Genomic DNA, 17,885 nt, shown 5'->3' on the forward strand with positions numbered 1-17,885 from the left:
AAAAAACACATTTTAAATTTAATGTTCTCTACGGCAGGCACTCAGAAATGAACTGAAAATAAATAAAATCTACAAACGATGGCCTGCCTTTAAATGTTGTCATCTCCTTGTTGGGGATGGTCAAAAAGTTTGTGGAACTTGCAGACAAATGTAGCAAAAGGGAGGTTTTCAACTGGATAATTAGTTAGGCAATATTCTTTCCAACGAAATGCTTGACCTCTTAATGAGCCAACCAGGACGACAATTTTAGAATTATTGTGAGTAAATGCTAAGGGAGAGCGAGTGAAAAAATAAATTAGCATTGCTAAATAAAGCCCCCTCAACTATCTGACTCAGGAGGCTGAACATGAAGGTCACAGAGTAGCGTTATCCGTCCAAGGAGAACTGATGGCTCAGCTCAGCCCCAATCAGTCACAGCCTGGTGCTGCAGCTGCAGCAATCAGCATGACTCTGGAGGAAGAAAACCAAAAACCTGAACACAAGAATGGGAGGGGAATCCCTGAAACAGCCCTACAAACAGAAAAAATGTGTAGACTTTTTAGGTAGCCTCAGCGAGACAAAAAAAATTACACCATAAAAAAGAAGAAGACAGGATTTCACAGGAGAGAGGAAGGAAGACGATAACAACCTTTCTCTTCATCCATATGCTCTGCATTTCCTCTTTGCTTTCTCCCCTTTCCAATAAGAAACACATGTAGGACACTTGGATATAAGACCAAAACAGTTCCCAGTTACTTGTGTAGCAGCAGGGAGAGTTAAAGCAAGACTACAGGACTTCATGGGGCTTCTCTGATTTAAGAGGGACTTTAAGTTTGGCTCCTGACAGCTCACCTTAGTAGTTTTATAGCACAGAGAAAACAAAACGTTGATCTGAGAGACAATGAGGTGGATAGCAGAAGGTAAAAACACGAAGGGGAGCTAGTTATGGATTATAGAGAATGGATGCAACAGGAGGACTTTGCAGCAGATTAAATAACAATAAAACACCTCCCAGGGATAATTAAAAGGTTTGTTTAAGTAAAAATACATCCTAATAAGCACAAGTCAGTTTAAAGGAAGAATGTGGGATGGATGAAATATTAAAGAAAGAGACATTAAGAAGATTTAGGGCAAGATAAGTAAAAAACAAGCTTTGCAGATGAATAATCTATAAGCAGACATGTTTGTTGCCAACACTGTGCTCACATGATGTTTAATGATTCAGAAACACTGACTGACAAAAAGATGCACAGAGAGAGAAATAAAATGGAGAAAGGAGAAAAAGGTGGTAAACAAGGTTTAAAAAGGAAGGTGGAAAAAGCTTTTAAACGTTTCTTGCGAAGCTAAAGGACAAACAAAGGGAGGGGGATGTGGAGTCATTTTCACAGCCAGAGGAATCGGGTAGGAGACGAGAGGAAAAAGGAAAGAGAAAAAAAAGTGTTGAGAAAGTGTTGAAAATACTACACAGGTATTGTTTCACCTTTTCTGCTTTTCTTGCATTAGGGGGTTTCTTTGATCCAATTAAAGTGTCGGGAGGAAAATGGAGGAAAGCGGGGTCACAAAGAGATACAAAAAACTGAGCTGGAGCTGATCAGCTGTTTGGACTGAAACAAAGTTAGGAATTGTTTCAACCTGTGCCCTTTCGACACGACAACTCCCGACTCATTTCAGGCAGCGATAAAGAGAAATGTCCATAGTTACCGAAAACACTTGTTTTCATGTTAGTTTTATTGATTTGATCTTTTTATTCCTGTAACTTCTAAAAAAACCTTTTTCAACCTCATCAGCCAAGTTTGGATGCAATCTAAGTGAATGCTTAGGATTTGTGAACTACTTCACCTCAAGTGGTAATCTGTTATCTGTTAAAGATGTTGGAGTAAATCTGAACAAAAGCAACAATAAACTGAAATACCCAAGTATACATGCATCTGTGCTGCACCTGTAATCAATAACTACCAGCTTGTATCTAATTAATAAATAATAAATAAAAATAAAAGAGTAAACAGAAGTGTATCTGTGCAGAATCTGGGGCACATTAAAAGAGTAGAAGAGGTTATAATGAGACAATTCATATTAAATATTATATTTTCAATAATTTAACCGTTGTTTGTATGTGTTTGTCCACAGCAGGCTGTTGCTCAGCAGTAAATTTGTCACACAGCCTTTTAAAATCTCATTCTGACAAAATATTGATGTGCTCTGTGCTCATGGTTAGCTGTGATGTGGTGGCACAGACACAATGTTCCTCATTGAACATGAGTGCCATCTTACTCATCTGCCACGGTGGAATGATTAACTCCTGAGTTGGTTCTGCAGCAAATTTAGACTCTGTTTACGCTCACTTTTGCTCGTTTTTTGACTCACGATCTGTCTTTTATTAGTTATTGTAAACAAGGATAGAGCATTTTAACTAGGCTTTTTAATGTAGGCGATTACAATAAAAAGAAAAGTACCAAAGGGAATTAAAGTCAACTGGACTTTTTGGGGGGTTTTTGACATTTTGCTTCTCTTCGTTCTTCATCCTTTCCAACACTGAGTCATTTCAGGAAACTGGCCTGAAATGATTAGTAAAAGTGTAGGAAATGCTAACAAAATTTAAATAGAAGTCAGAAAAAATATGTAGACTGGCAGATGTTTTGTCAGTTTTATTCCTTGTAAACATTAGATTGTTTTTTTAAATTAATTCTTCACTTATCTTTTTTTACCTGTATAGATTGCCATCACCTCCCTTTTTACCTCACTCTTTTGTCTTTTTTTATATAGTTTATGTTTCTTTTTTCTGGATCATTTTTTCTGATCTTCCTATTTTCTCCTTGTTTTTTTATTTTCCCATATATGTAATGAACTTTTCAATAATCTTGACTGGGATTTCTCTGTTTTGCAACACGTTCTCAGCTGTTTTCACCACATGAGAGATGGACTGATTCCCTCAAACATTCATGGTTTATCTTTATCTGCAAGCAAAGCTGTTTCACTTCGGTTATTTAGGTTATAACAACACAAAGTAAGCTCTGATGTTTGCTCTTTTTACCTGAAATCTGTGTCCAATTGAAGGCTTAACTTTGGGTTTGAGTCGTTGACATAGAGTGTAATATTTTGTCTTATCGTTTGCCCTCCAGGACCTGGACAGCCTTCAGGTGCAGCTGGAGGAGGTGCGTTTCTTTGACCTTTTTGGTTACAGTGAGGAGGAGGGAAGCTGGCTCTGCTTCATGTGTAACAACCCTGAGAAGGCCACAGGTAAACACACATGGACAGGAAGGATGAAAAAAAATTAATATACCAGCGTTTATTACTTTTAAAATGAGTCAGTGTGATTTTTTTACGTGTGGAACCGTTAAACACTTATCTTCTTACACAATGTTCCACTGTGTTCTTTAAATGGAGCAACATAATGTGGGATTTTGATAGATTGTTTTTTTTTAATGTCTTCTCACCAGGGCCCTCATATACAAAGACTTGCATGGATTTTTATTTTTTATTTTTCCCACTGAAACATGGTGAACGCTTAAATCAAGAGAATGGCAAACTCACACAAAAATCCAGATGTATGAAACTGTGAACACACAAATCCAAGCACATTCCATTTGTACACCCCAATCAATGTTTAACCCTTCTGTGGCCTTCTGGTCAAGTTGACCCGAAGTTACAAGGGCTTCTCTACCTCTCTGTCTTTTGAGGGCTTCGGGAGTCCACATGAGACGCCTCTTCTCACACAGCTCCTTTTAAACATGCAGGAAATATGCAAATATGCCCCATATGTGTGATTCCCCTCTCTGTACAATCATAAATCATGTCAACATGCAGGAGAAAGAGGAATTTCATGGAATAAGAGTTAAAGATGTGCTTAAATAAGGTTGTGGGGTATAGAAATGTGTTTGGCACACACTCTCCTCTAGCGCCAAGAGGAGTGACAGTGTGTGTGCAGCTGCTCGGAGCAGCACACACACGCATGTGATACAGAAAAATGGTCAGATGTAAAGGTGGAAATGAAGCAGAGGACAGCCTGTCAGCCATTAATGTTCAACACCACTGATTACCCACACCATTACTGTAAAAAAGTGACACATCTGTGTGATGTTTTTCATTTAAAATCCCTTTAATAGCAAAAATCTTTTCCTAGAACAGTTCTGGAGACCTGAGCAAAGAGCGGCAGCCAGGTAGGTTTTAGTCTTTAAAGGGTCAGAGAGGGCAGTGAGTTTGTGTCCTCAGTGCAGAAGCAGGATTAGTGGTTTGACGTGGTAACTTCAGGTTCGGTTCAGGATTTTCAGTATCACAAAGCTGGGTACATTTTTACCTGCTTCAGAGCAGGTTAGGTTCACTTTAAATAACACTTTAGTGTCATTTGACATTTTCCAGGTCCAGTTTCTACATTATACCCTTTTTATCAATAAATAATTAATTAAGGGAAAAAAACAACTGTAATTCTTAAAGATAAATAGGTGCTAAATGGAGGATTCACGTGCTTTTAATGCCAGAGATTGATTGATTCATCAGATTGATAAATTCTGGGTAACAAGATAAATAGATACTTACTTACTTATCATGACATTAATAAACACGTTTGTCTTTTTTTTAAGTTCAATCCCAAGAAAATTTTCAAAAGCTATGGCTAAAGAATTATAGAGACAGCGATGGAATTGGAATGGGTGTACAGATGAAAATGCGTAGGACTGACTTCTGAGAAGGAAGTAAAATGTCACTAATGAGTAGTTTTAAACCTGCAGACCCTTCATGGCCGTGCTCTGATGTTTGACGGCAGCCAATAAGAAGCCAGAAGGCAGGAAGCTGTTTGTCGGAGGAAAGAAATGTGCAGATGGGATGCAGTTAAAGGCTCCCTCCAGTGAAAGTTTTTAAAGTTAAAGTTTTAACTGTTTCAACATGTTCTCATTGTGGGTTTTTTATATGTTGCAGCAGAAATAACTCTGTTTACAGCTCAGCACAAAACCTGGTTCAGTTTGTGTAACTAAATTGAGGCGCTAATATACAGATACAGTCATCGTAGAAGTATATCACGAATAGATTTGAGAACCTATTTCTGTCAATTTTACAGCTATTGAGCTAAAATGTGGTGTAGTGGTAGCTGACAGTCATCCCCAACATAGACTCACGGTTAATTTAGGATTGATTCAATTTCCAGCCTCATCTTAGTGTTTGAATTAAGACACTCAACATTATTCCCACTTTGTAAATAGCTTTGAAAAGCTTCTCCTAAATAAAAGTCACAGAAGGTCAATTAACTGTGGCAGCCATCTTGAATCAGGTTGAATCCAAAGTCAGTCAGTTGTAGATGTACATCCAGCACCTTTGTAGTTTAACAATTATATTACTGTTTAAATCCTTACTATGGGTAAATGTTGCTTTCAAAAGGAAACGTATCAAGTACATAAAACTGTTCACAAACTGAGAGGCACAGTATGTTCTGACAACTGGGGGAAAATGTAATATATGATGTTTTCAATGGTTTAAATGGGAGTTTATGAAAGTGGCTGAAGTTGCAGTAAATTACAGTAAATTATCATGTCTCTGAAACAGATATAATGACTTGGAGTGCAGTTTCTTCACAAACGTTGCTGCTCGCAGTTTAGAGATTGAACATGTACATGTGCATGCTGTTATATAAAACCATCTGCCAACATTTCATTTCATAAATGCTTGGGTTGCAATGCAGGACAAAAAAATTTATTGTTGTTGTTTTTCTTCCTCATTATTTTGTTCACGAACGAGTCATGCATTGGGAACGCTCCCTGGATGGGAACGTCTTGAACTACAAAGTAAAAGTCCAGTTGCTTTATTTTTAAAAGATCATTTTTTTTAGATAAGTTGCGCATTTTTCACATAGAAATTAGGCTCAAACACCAGATCGTTCGAGTCATTTGTGTCTTATTATAGGTGCGTGTTGTGCTGGTTGCAAAATAATTAACAATTTATCAGAGAAAGTCTGGAGAAACAACTGGCCGCCGTGTTCAGAACTAAAGGGAGGCAAGTCCAAAAAAATTAATGAGAATATTTGTTTATTTGTTTCTTTTTAACTTTACTATAGTGATGGGCAAATTGAAGCTAAAACTCCGGTGCATGTATCGGAAAAAACAACAGTGTTTCAGAAGCTCTGTGTCGGAGCGTGATTTGTTCGGCAAAAGTCACAGGATCAATGACGTCCGAAGCTTCGAAAGTGTTGAAGTTACGTCACTGCTGTAGTGCCTGATTCAAAAGGTTTAGAAGGACGTGAATCATTGGCGGGATTTGTGGTGTGTTTTGGAGAGGAAGTAGTGCAAAATAACGAACCAGCGTGATATTGATACATGGAGCCAGCGAGGAAAAGTCGACGTTCTGCCGTTCGAGTTTATTTATATAAACCATAAACAACCATAACTTTATTCTTTCACCCACAAAAAATACCTGCTCAAAGCAGCACAGTGAAAACAGACAGAAATATCTCATGATATTAAACAGCTTTCAACTCTGTCATGATAAAGCGCTTCATTTTGTTTCTTTAAGTGGCTCTTCATACATTTTGCCATAAGATGGCGCCAAAGAGGACTGTGTTGGAAAGCTTTGAATAATGAACCCTTTTCCAAAGCAAGCTTCATTACTTCAGAAAAGCTTAATTTACCCATCACTACTTTACGAGGATAAGCTTTACTTCAGAAACATACGCAAACTTGTTTTATTTCACATAATGTAAGTCTCTACGTGATGTGGTAGCAGCTGAGGGTCGTTCACAAGACATCCTCTGAGCACTAACTGATTACACAAGATCTCACAACACTCCTGATCTGAACAGGCTTCTGCAGAACATGAAGAGGTCGTTTAACCACTGAATCAGGTGTGTTGGAGCAGAGAAACAAGGAATAGTGCAGGATAGTGGCCCTGAGGACCAGGGTTGGACACCCCTGTGTGAATCATTTGGATGAGATTCGTGGCTGCTCTAACTGCAGCTGACCAGTAGATGTTACGTTTAGGATGCATCTTTGAAACTTCACAGTCTTCATCCGCTCATCTCTAAGAAAATAACTTAGCTAAAATAGCTAAAACAAGACAAAATGTGAAATAAGACCAGAATGATGATGCAGAATGATATGCATGACAAAAGGAGAATTTGGCAGAAATGAGAAAAACTAGGAAGTATATGTTCAGTGAGAGGTGATTAGTAAGTGACCACAGGTGTGCTGATTATGAATGAGAGACAGGTGAGTGAGGAGCTGAGACAACTGAGGACATCTGGTGGTTGACACTACAAGAAGAAAACTAATAGAGAAGCAAAGTATTTCAAAATACTAAAAAACAATTCGGAAAAAACCCAAAAGTCGACAGAAACAAGATGGCTGATGTTGAGGTTCAGGCTGGTAAATGGAGAGCTGCTCAGATGGTTCTCAAACCTCGAGTTTGTTAGTTAGGTTAGAGTGTTATGGATAGAGATCAAGGTAAATCCTATTTACTATTTGCTTTGTTTTTAATCATGAGCGAATGTGAGGCTTATTCATCAAATGTAACTGTCATCATGCCAATAAACTAAGCAGAAATCAACTAATATTCTAAAATATAAATAAAGTGTCAGTCCTCGATCATTTCAAATGCCAAAATATCCACTTTAGCGTCCATAAAAAGTAAGGTTTTGAGTTGATGTATTTATGTTTTAAACAAATGTGGTCTGACTGGTGGCCAAAGCAAATAAATGTATTTAACTTGAAATAATGTCAAACAAAACAAAACATCAAAGAAGCGTCTCTTTCTTCTCTGCTTTTGGATTTTAGTTTGGAATGAATTTAATTATCCACCTCTGGGAATCGTCTGTACCACATGACAGGAACATGCACCATGTTCCTTGTAGTAAAGTGTTTACTGCATTGTTCACATTCTGTGGCGTTCTGAGGAAGTATTTTAATTTATCCTGGCTTGTTTAAGTATGTTTATTCACGCACTAGCAACAAGAACATATTTTTTACATCACTATCGGCATATATCAGTCTGGTATTAAAGCTCTAACAGGCAGCCACCAAAAATGTCTGTCAGTTTTGCATTGCATGGTTAATTACATAGAATCATTTGGGTATTTGCGAGTGTGAATCGCAGCAGCAGCTGGCTGTAGCACTTCCAGAGCCTCCTAGGATCAGTTCCAGGAAAAAAATAAAATAGACTTTTTCTGTTGGGATAACTGTGCAATCCAAAAATTACAGAAGTGGTTTGAAAAAAATTGTACAGAGACTATACATCAGTGGTCTCCAGTCCTGATCCTCGAGGGCCACTATCCTGCATGTTTTACTTGTTTCCCTGCTCCAACACACCTGATTCAGTGGTTAAACCACCTCTTCATGTTCTGCAGAAGCCTGTTAATCACCAATTGATTCAAATCAGGTGTGTTGGAGCAGAGAAACAAGTAAAACATGCAGGATGGTGGCCCTCGAGGATCAGGACTGGAGACCACTGATATATAGATTAGTGAGTTAAAGTCTCATTATCACATCCTTCTAGGCTGAAAATTCAGAGTTAAAGGGTAATACCGAAAAGCACCAGTTAGTATTTTTCTATTCATTGTATCCCACTTTCTCCCTTTCTGTCTGTCCTGTTTGTTTGACCCCTCTAGTTGTGAACCAGGAGGGACAACCTCTCATCGAAGGGAAGCTGAAGGAGAAGCAGGTGCGGTGGAAGTTTATTAAAAGATGGAAAACACGTTACTTCACCTTGGCAGGAAACCAGCTGCTGTTCCGCAGGGGGAAATCAGTACGTAGGCGGCGACATTCAAGCATAAACACACAAACAGCTGCACTCCAACACACACACACACACGCTTCCTTTTCCTGGCATCTTCGTATGTGCATGATCTTTAATATTTCTTAGTTCTGTGTCATTTAAATCCTGATTAATGGCTGTATAAAACTAAAGCTCTTTAATAGCTCTCAACTATTAAAGAGATCGAGGTGAATCCATCTGTAGCAAAGCTTGGCCCTTTTAGGAGCTCTTTGTGTGGGGGGGACAGTATGAGTCACTGTCATCCTCTTACCACAGCAGATATTATGATGTGCAATAAGCAAACAGAGACGGGGGGCCAGATTTGTGTGCCACATGATCCGTAAGTGAGACACCCAAGTTTCCATGCAGCCCAACCAGTATCCCTGTAGGCAGAACAACATGTCCCCAGTTCCTCTTCAGTCAAAGTTTCAACAGAAAAATAAAGACACTTCACAAGGAATTACCGCACAAACACAACTTACGCCTAATCAGAAACAGGCGGCACAGGCAGCGTGTTGGAAAATGTGATCAGGTTGGCCTTCTGGCAAAGTTTGCGGAAGCATAAAGTCAATTTTGATGAGATGCAGCTGATAACGGGAATCCTTTGACTCTGTGTGAATGCAAACTCAAATCACAGTTTATAATATTCACGACGAAACCAGTTAATATTTGGAACATGTTTCCTTTGGGTTTGTCCTTTGGATGCCATGTGTTTACAACCAACCTTCCAGATACTAAAAGGTGGCATCTGGAAACATTAGGATATTCAGTGACTGAAGTGTAGATAGGAACACAGCTCATCCTCCTTCTTTTTTCTCCCCGTACTGTAAACACGAGTGTTTGTGCTGCTGTCCAGATGGTGATAGAGCGTGATTCACAGCAGTCACATTGAGAAGGCTGTGTGCTTTTGTTCTCTGAGATCAGTCTGCTCCTACCAGCATGTCCTGACGGGAAAGAACGTTTTCCTATCTAGAAAGACAGATTACTTGCTAAATAACCAACATCATTTTTTTTGCATGTGTTTTACCTTTTAAATACTTGAGCAGATTTGACACCCGACTGCAGGGGTGTCCAATCCTGGTCCTGGAGAGCCACTATCCTGCATGTTTGACTTGTTTCCCTGCTCCAACACACCTGATTCAGTGGTTAAATTACCTCTTCATGTTCTGCAGAAGCCTGTTAATCACCAATTGATTCAAATCAGGTGTGTTGGAGCAGAGAAACAAGTAAAACATGCAGGATGGTGGCCCTCGAGGACCAGGATTAGACACCCCTGCCCTAGTGGGTTGGAGTCTAAAAAAAGACTTGTTCTAGACAACATCATCTTTGCCAGTCTGCAAAACAAAGTTTTTGTTGGCTCCATCTGTCCAAGTTAAAGATTTGAGGTGTGTCAGATATTATAGCTCATCTGGCTGAACTGAATCCAAAGAACCGGTTTCATGTGACCTGTGGTCCTTTACTGCACCCCCTTCTGGTCACTGATTTTTGAATATATTTTGCAAATCAACAAAAAATGCAAATCTAAGAGTCTCGATCGTCATACTGCTAAATTACAAAGGGCCAGAGATAGTTGAAGAATGGGTTATACTGCAAATATTTTGTATAAAAGCAAAACCAAAACAGTTTAATTAGCCACAGTTTTTTTTTCTTTGGTTTTGTTCTTTTACACAAGATCTTAATCGACTTTTTAGCTAAAAAGAATTCACACATTCTGACTAAACTCAATCAAATCATCTGGAACAGATCTGCAGCACAGCAGGCTGGAGGTAGAGCTGTTGGGTCAAATGAAGGATTTTTTTTTGATTCACACACATTCCACGGAAAGGATGTGGACACTTGCAGTGAGTCCTGCTACCCCACTCTGCGTTTAAAAACATTTATATTCGAAATGTCAGAATTGGGCAACACATATTTAGCTTTCACTCCTCAAGACACAGCAGAACAAAGTGCGATTGTTCAGCCTATAAATGGTCTGTTGTGAGGCTGGAAACAACGCAGACCAACAGAGCTGAGCTTCTGTTTTCAGGGGATTATATCTGACAGCTCACACATCTTTTACAGGATGAACAAAAAAAATAAAGCATTTTCATCCTGAAAGATTGATTTTTAATGCACTTCTATGAGCGGATTGCAGTTTTCACAGCCTTGTGCTGATAGTATGCGTCTCTTTCACAGAAAGATGAGATGGACGACATCCCTATCGAGCTGAGCAAGGTGCAGAGTGTCAAGGTAACTTTCTCCCCTCACAACCTTTCATCTTTGAGGGATTTGCAGACAATGCGTCGTCGTATCATCCCCAGTCGGTGTTGAAAAGGTTTAAGATGCCAGGCGCTGTGATATTCGGGAGTGACAGCAGCAGTTTCACTCAGGGGGTCCCATCTTTCCTCCTCCTCCTCTCACCCGTCCTTCTTTTTCGTTCGTAGGTGGTAGCTAAAAAACGCAGGGATCGGGGGCTGCCGCGGGCCTTTGAAATCTTCACAGACAGTAAGAGGTACGTGCTGAAAGCCGAGGACGAGAAGCACGCCGAGGAGTGGCTGCAGTGCATCAACGTGGCCGTGGCTCAGGCCAGGGAGAGGGAGAACAGGGAGGCCACCACCTACCTGTGAGACCCACACAACGTGCAGCATATCACACCTCGAGTTTATTCTAACAGAGGGCATTTATCTTCGAAGCATTCATACACAACAACCAGGAGCATTTGGCTCTTCGGTTACTCTAACTTTGGACATCACTGCTAAAGATGACTTTTTGTGCAGTACTTTTTAGCACTGAGACTTGAAATTAGCAATAATACTCTTTATATATCCAAGTAGAAATGAAGGACACGGACTCCTCCGCTTACTGTTACATTACGACCTGCTTAGTTGTGTTACGCCTTCCTATCTGTAGACCGTAAATGAATGTTACAGGACAAAAGTGTTACAGGTTTAAGCTACATTTGTCACCTGACGGGATCAGCCAACATGGAAATTTCATCTTTTGTTGCTCAGAAGTATAGACCGTTCAAGCAACCAAACAAAACCAACCGCTGTGAAAAGCTGGGATTTCTGAATGAACCGTCGGGGATGACTGAGACGTTTGTTGAGTCAGCGTTGCAATAAATATTTAATGGAAGCACGGACTGCATTTGGAGCCGAAGCAATAATGAGACTGAACTTCTGGAAAATGAAGAGGAGGCTAATGGACAACAGAGGGGAAGGGCCTTTGAAAATGGAAGTTTGTTTGGTGTGTGTGTGTGGCGGGGGGGTTATTAGGGTAAAATTGAGAAATGCTATAAAATGTCAAGATGTAGCTGAGTTTCCATTCCCTGTCGAGAGTTAGTGTAGATGAAGAAACTACTGAAATAAGGTGTTTTCTAAAGTGTCAAATCCATGTCTTGACACACTTCATGTTTTTCTGTGACATTCTGATGGACAAACTAAACAAATTAACTCTTTGTGCTTAAATCCATCATTAGTTTACTCATATCCTACTTTTATTAATTAGCCTTTTGCTCTCAAGTTAATGGTGCGTTCCATTTATACTCGGAAGCTGAGATTTCCTTGTTTCATGTCGAAAAATCCAAGAAAAGCCCTCCAAAGTGGGAATTCTGACCAGCCCCTACCTTAGTATCCAATATGGCTGACTTTAGTATGAAAAGCTGTGATAACTGCATTCTCATTTGTTAGTTATTAATGCATTTATCCCTATAATTCTGTCAGTTCGTATCTCTGCAATTCAGTCACACACCAAGTACTGTTCAGCCGTTAGTAGCGAACTAATGGTAGTCAGCCTGCTCACTGAGCACGGCGATGAGCAAATCCTACAGGTTTGCTGATTTGTAACTGGAACACCGGTAAATCGGGTCCGACGTCATTTCCAGATCCGAGCTCCGACTTCCGAGGGAAATGGAATGCAGTAAAATGCGCCTCGTGAGGCTCCTAAAAACTGGTCCGGATCTCAGTGAACAAATTTCTGGTCTTTTGCAATCTTGGTGTGTTGTGGGCTATTTCTGGCTTTCCCGAAGGAGAAATCTCAGCAGAAATTCCCTCCGTGTTTTCCAAAAAAAAAAAAAAGTGTCAGCTCAGTTGTTGCTTAAGAGTTAAGAGTTCCGACCACAGAACGCCAAGGACATACTGAGGTAAAATAGTTGTTTCCTTGTGGATTTGGAAGTGTTGCCAGCTCCATATTTTTAATTTAAGAACATTAAGTGATTTAGTTTAGTGCCTAAAGAAAAACAGAGTTTAAAAGCTCACGTTATTGTATCCTTGTTTCTAAACTGTGAGACTGGATAAAGTAGGACTGACGTAAACATTAGAGCTCCGGTTGTTCAGATATTAATCCCTGCTTCACCTGCGGGCCCTGCAAACAAAGACAAACTTCAACCTTAAACTACATCCTGAACAAGCTGAGAGGTCACCTTAGCTGTAGAGCGTGGGTCGGACCCACCTACTGCACACTCAGTGTTCAGAAAACACAGCAATAAGCTGTTCTTTCTGATTAAAGTGCCAATTATAATTATTTATTTACATGGCAACCTGTGGTTTGGTGCCAAGTTTAAGATTACCATTTTAAGTCAAATTTGTTTATATAGCAATTTTTAGCAACAAGGCGGTTCAAAGTGTTTTACATCGTGAAAACACAAAAATACAGAGTCATCGTGAAAACACACAATATAACAAGCTAAACTAAACTTATCTAAAACATGAGCTAAGATAATCTAAATAGGACAAAAGTACGGAGTAAAACTGATCTAAAACAAGTCATACTAAAGATAAACTGAGGAAAACCAAACTATGATGTAATAAAAGCTAACGTAAACTTAACTAGGATTTGAAAATGTTACACATATAACCTTAGAAAATATGAAATGTGCAAATTATTTTAAAACAAGAGTAGCAGAAGAAAGGTTGACTTTGTTGACTTTGGTTGCCTTTCAATGGAGTCATATTTGGAAATAATGGAGAAGATGTTATTTTCCTTCTTTACTCATCAGTTAGGAGAAATTCAGAGTTCTCACCGAATGTGGCGTCAGACATGTTGTTCACCCACCAATAGGGAGGCAGATGACTGAACGGAGCTCCCTTCATGGCTTACCTGTGACTAACCAGCCTGGAGTTTGATCTGGATCCACATCAGAGGTGTGTGTGTCCCTTCACATCCTTAATGCTTATGGTTTAGGTCAAATGTGTAAAATCCCGCACTGGGAGTGTTTTTTGTTTCCAAGCATTAAGCATCAGAGTGACCCATGAGACTAAAGATCTGCAGCAGTGTGTGTCTCAGCAAACACTGACTGGATGGGAAGTCTGGTACGTATCAGATCTGTGGGCACAAATACTTTGCTGCCCGGTGACTTTCTTTAGAGCTCTGCAAAAAAAAAGGAGAATTTTAAATGAAAAGTTCCATTTTGTTGATGTTAGCAAGTTTGTCATTGAGCAAAACCTTTACTTTGTCCACCTTTACATGATAATTATGGTATTTAAAGGGATAGTTCAAATCTGTAAAAGTGGGGCTCTGCGAAACGCTTTTATACACTTACTATCTTACCTGTTGTAGATAACTCTTTGAACGGCCTCGGTTTTGGAAGCAGAGTTGAGTTTTGACTGAACTGATGAGCTAACAGCTGGTCCGATCAAGGGGTAAAGTGTATTTCTGTCGATCTTAAAATCATCCCCAGTCTGCAAAGTTTCACAATGGTTGATGTGAACGCTTTTTAATAACCCTTCACTGTCAGTGTTACGTCACGCAGCAAAGATATCATGATGTTCTCGACGTTCCTTTTCTTTAAGCTGAGGTTGCTCAAAGAGCTATCTACAGCAGGTAAGATATTAATTGTTCACAACCTTTCCACTGAACCCCACATCAAAAGATCTGAATTATCTCTTTAACTAGCCTTAAATGGGCTCATGCCTAAGGCTGATGAGTAACACAACACTGAAGTAATCCTCTCATTTTGGCCCAAACCGAGCAGAAATCTGCAGACGGTATCATCAGTTATCCACTTCCTGCCCGTCAGGAAGTGATGTTTTCCGGCCCCGTCTCCGAACGACTGTCCGCGAGGTCCTTTCCTCACGTGGCGTCCATCTGTCGAGCTGAGCTGGTATAAGGAGACTTTGGAGAAACTGCTGTAGGAACACTGTGAAGACGATTGATAGCAGTAATTTATTAGTGTTTGAATGTATTAAATCAGTTCCGTCGGCCTCGTGTAAAGAGGAGCTTTCCTTTTTGTTTGATTCCATTTGATTTCAATATAAAGGTCAGTATTTATTATTTAATAAGGCCTCAATCATGTCTGGAAAGACAAACAATGAATGGAAGTTTTTACGTAGCTCCATCTGTCTTTTGTTGTTGTTCTTTTTACACAACTACTGTTGGAGTGACACAAACAGATAAATGCTGTATTTTGTCGTCTGTTGAAATGGTATTGTTATAAACTACCATCCCTAACCGACGCGTGTCTGTTTTTCTTCATTTCTCCTGAAATTATTGGGGAATAAACCTGAACAGTCAGTGAACTTCAGGAACCTCTTCAGCTCTTTTGTTTTTCTACACTTTTTTTTTAAGACTCCTGTTTATGTTTTAGAGACCTCAGAGTTTTATTCTGTCCACAATAAAACAGTTTTTGTTTTCTGTATATGTATCTGTATATGACTGAAGGGTTACAGGAGCAACAATCCCCGGGAAAACACTGATTAGAAAGTGAGATTTTTAAGTAAAGTCCAGCAACCAGGATCAGCCGCCCGCCAACAAGACCAGAAGCAGGCGAGCGAGACGGCTACAGCACCCGGCTGAAGCCCAGCCCTGACTATCTGAAGGAGGCTGCAGACGCCACCCTCCCTCCCCCTCCTGATTGCACACACCTGCCCCCCATTAGCCACTTCACCTCCTCTGATGAGTCTCGCCCGAGCACATCACACTCCCGTGTATATAACTGCTGTAGTATTTCTTTTTTTCTGATCAAGTAGAGCGGGTGGAAAAGATGTTGAACGTAGCAGAATGAGTATCCTCCAAGAGTGCTGAGTTACCTGGGATAGCTTATTGGATCAGTGGAAACTGCTCAAACAATAATTAACTTTATTTAGTGAAAGAGGCCAAAGGAGCAGAGCCAGCTGCAGCTGTCACCGGCCTGCGAGTACGAGGAGGTCTTTGGACCGAAGGAGGAAGCCAAAAAGACCCGAGGGAAAGAAAACCCAAGTCCCAAGTCATGCTTCGTCCGAAATGATGCGGGCAGGACCAATGACCGGTTAAGAAAGCACCGGGGGAGAAACCGATTTCTCGTCAGGGAGGGAGAACAAAGGGGGGGGGGCAGAGTTGGACCACCTCAAGTGCAAGATTTAGCAGATGACTCACTGGGACGTACTGTATGCTGGAACATTTGGCAGAAAGTACGGACTGTTAGCGATTACTTTTATATAATCTGATTCAAAATAAATCAGTTAATCTGCAACAGGTCTCTCCGAACAGCCGGACCTTTTCAAGTAAGTTTAGGGTTTTGCTACAAACTAATGACCAATGATTGCAACGGAATCCAAACGCACCACAGTTGTTTCATTGTCCCGCAATAATATCTGAAGTCGGCATGCAATGCATTATCCTCCATTATCCTTGGCGTGCAGCATGAAGCTGGTGTTTATGAGGACGTCTCTTAGTCACAGATTATCTGCTCTTATATTTGGGCGTTAGAGGAACCACTGTCCTGTGATTACGAACACATGGATCCTGTTGTTGTGCTGAGTGGGGGGCAGTTCAAGCTGTCCCGGTCAAACCGTGTCAGTGGCGTTCCGTGCAATGCTCGTGCTGCGGCGGCCATCTTGAATTGGGGTTGACTCTACAAGTGAATCAGTTGTAGATGTGGATCCTCTGATTAGGTTCTGAAGGTTTCGTGCTTTGTGAGATATTTTGCTGACAGACGGGGTTGACTCCGGTGGTTAACGGCAAAGTTTTGAAAACGGATCCAGCGTGAGCAGGTAGCTTCTTGGCGGATGTGTTTGGCAGGATCCTCAGCTACTACCACACCCAGTTTGAGCTCAACATGTGTAAGGTTGGCTGCATTGTAAACATTTTTCTGTTTGACCTTAGCCGTAGAAAAAACAGCTCTAACTTAGTCAATTATAGAGATATTTAAGATATATTTTGGTGTGGTAGTAACTGAGAGTCATCCTTAACACACGACATGCTTGAAGCACGAGCAGTTCTCAACATCGCATCATTCACAAGGTTTAACAAACGGCTTGAACTTGGTGTAAACCTGTCCTGAGAGGACAGCCAGGCCTTTAATTACAGCAGCTGTTCACTTCTTCTCTGCTCTGAGTTGATTTCCTTTACGTCACTGATCACGGTGCAGAACATGAACTGTTCCTTCAGCTGCCACAGCGAGAAAACTCGCAAGAAAGATTTGTTTGACGCCGGCTGCTCTTCTTCTGGATTAAGAAGATCGCAGACGAACACTTTTTATCTCCTGTTTGTTTTATAGAAATGGGAATTATTGATTCTGCTCAAATTTCTTTTCTTTCTTAAACAAAAAACCAAGAGTCAGCTCTAAACCTGGGAAACAAAGGTCCCTTATAATAGAACCAACAGCACCCTCTGGTGGGGAAAAAATAAATTTCCCTTTCCTGTAAAATCTGTCAGATGTAAATAAGTTTATTTGTGACTTCCTGGTTTGTTTAGGAGGTAATAAACAATGAAGGAACTTCCACACCTGAATAAATAAACTCAACCTGCTTTCAACTCCTCTGGTAACGACTGAAAGAACAGGTCAGAGGTGGCTTCAACTTATTTATTAATGAATAAAAATTGGACATGAAGACGTGCAGAATAAAAACCATCGTAACAAATTTACAACTCTAAAATAGATTTGTATTACGTTTGCTTCTCTTGCTGGAAAACGGCAAAAAGAAAAACAAAGGAAACCACTCATTTCAACAGAAATCTGTCAAATAGAAAAAAGAAAAAAACTAACCACCTGTCAGCCTTTTAATGTGCAAACATATTGATCGTTCCTGAACAGTTTTTTTTTTATTATTTCTTATTTTTTTTTTACATTTCCTCATTTAATCAGCCCACTGAACAATTTGCTTTTATAAATCAAAGCATTCACATTTTGTCAGTGGTCATCAATCCTTTACATTGTAAATAAGTTTGTAACTTTACATAGAAAACCAGAAACACAAGAGTAGGCCAGATGGTTGGTTGGTGGG

The 17,885-nt window shown here is 40.1% G+C and overlaps 1 protein-coding gene across 2 annotated transcripts in view; it reads left to right on the forward strand.

Moving 5' to 3' along the window:
- Nucleotides 1-14,065, forward strand: part of veph1 (ventricular zone expressed PH domain-containing 1) — an 82,862-nt gene extending 68,797 nt beyond the window's left edge. The window contains exons 12-15 of one of the 2 annotated variants that reach the window (XM_017420042.3): nucleotides 3,099-3,216; nucleotides 8,561-8,697; nucleotides 10,882-10,935; nucleotides 11,130-14,065. In XM_017420042.3, coding sequence (XP_017275531.1) covers nucleotides 3,099-3,216; nucleotides 8,561-8,697; nucleotides 10,882-10,935; nucleotides 11,130-11,312 — 492 coding nt within the window. In that variant the 3' untranslated portion in view covers nucleotides 11,313-14,065. Of the gene's footprint in view, nucleotides 1-3,098; nucleotides 3,217-8,560; nucleotides 8,698-10,881; nucleotides 10,936-11,129 lie in introns of those variants that run through there. The other variant, XR_005232622.1, reaches the window with a different exon arrangement.
- Nucleotides 14,066-17,885: the final 3,820 nt, after the last annotated feature.

This window comes from Kryptolebias marmoratus, linkage group LG2, assembly GCF_001649575.2.
Source record: "Kryptolebias marmoratus isolate JLee-2015 linkage group LG2, ASM164957v2, whole genome shotgun sequence".
Taxonomy (NCBI): domain Eukaryota; kingdom Metazoa; phylum Chordata; class Actinopteri; order Cyprinodontiformes; family Rivulidae; genus Kryptolebias; species Kryptolebias marmoratus.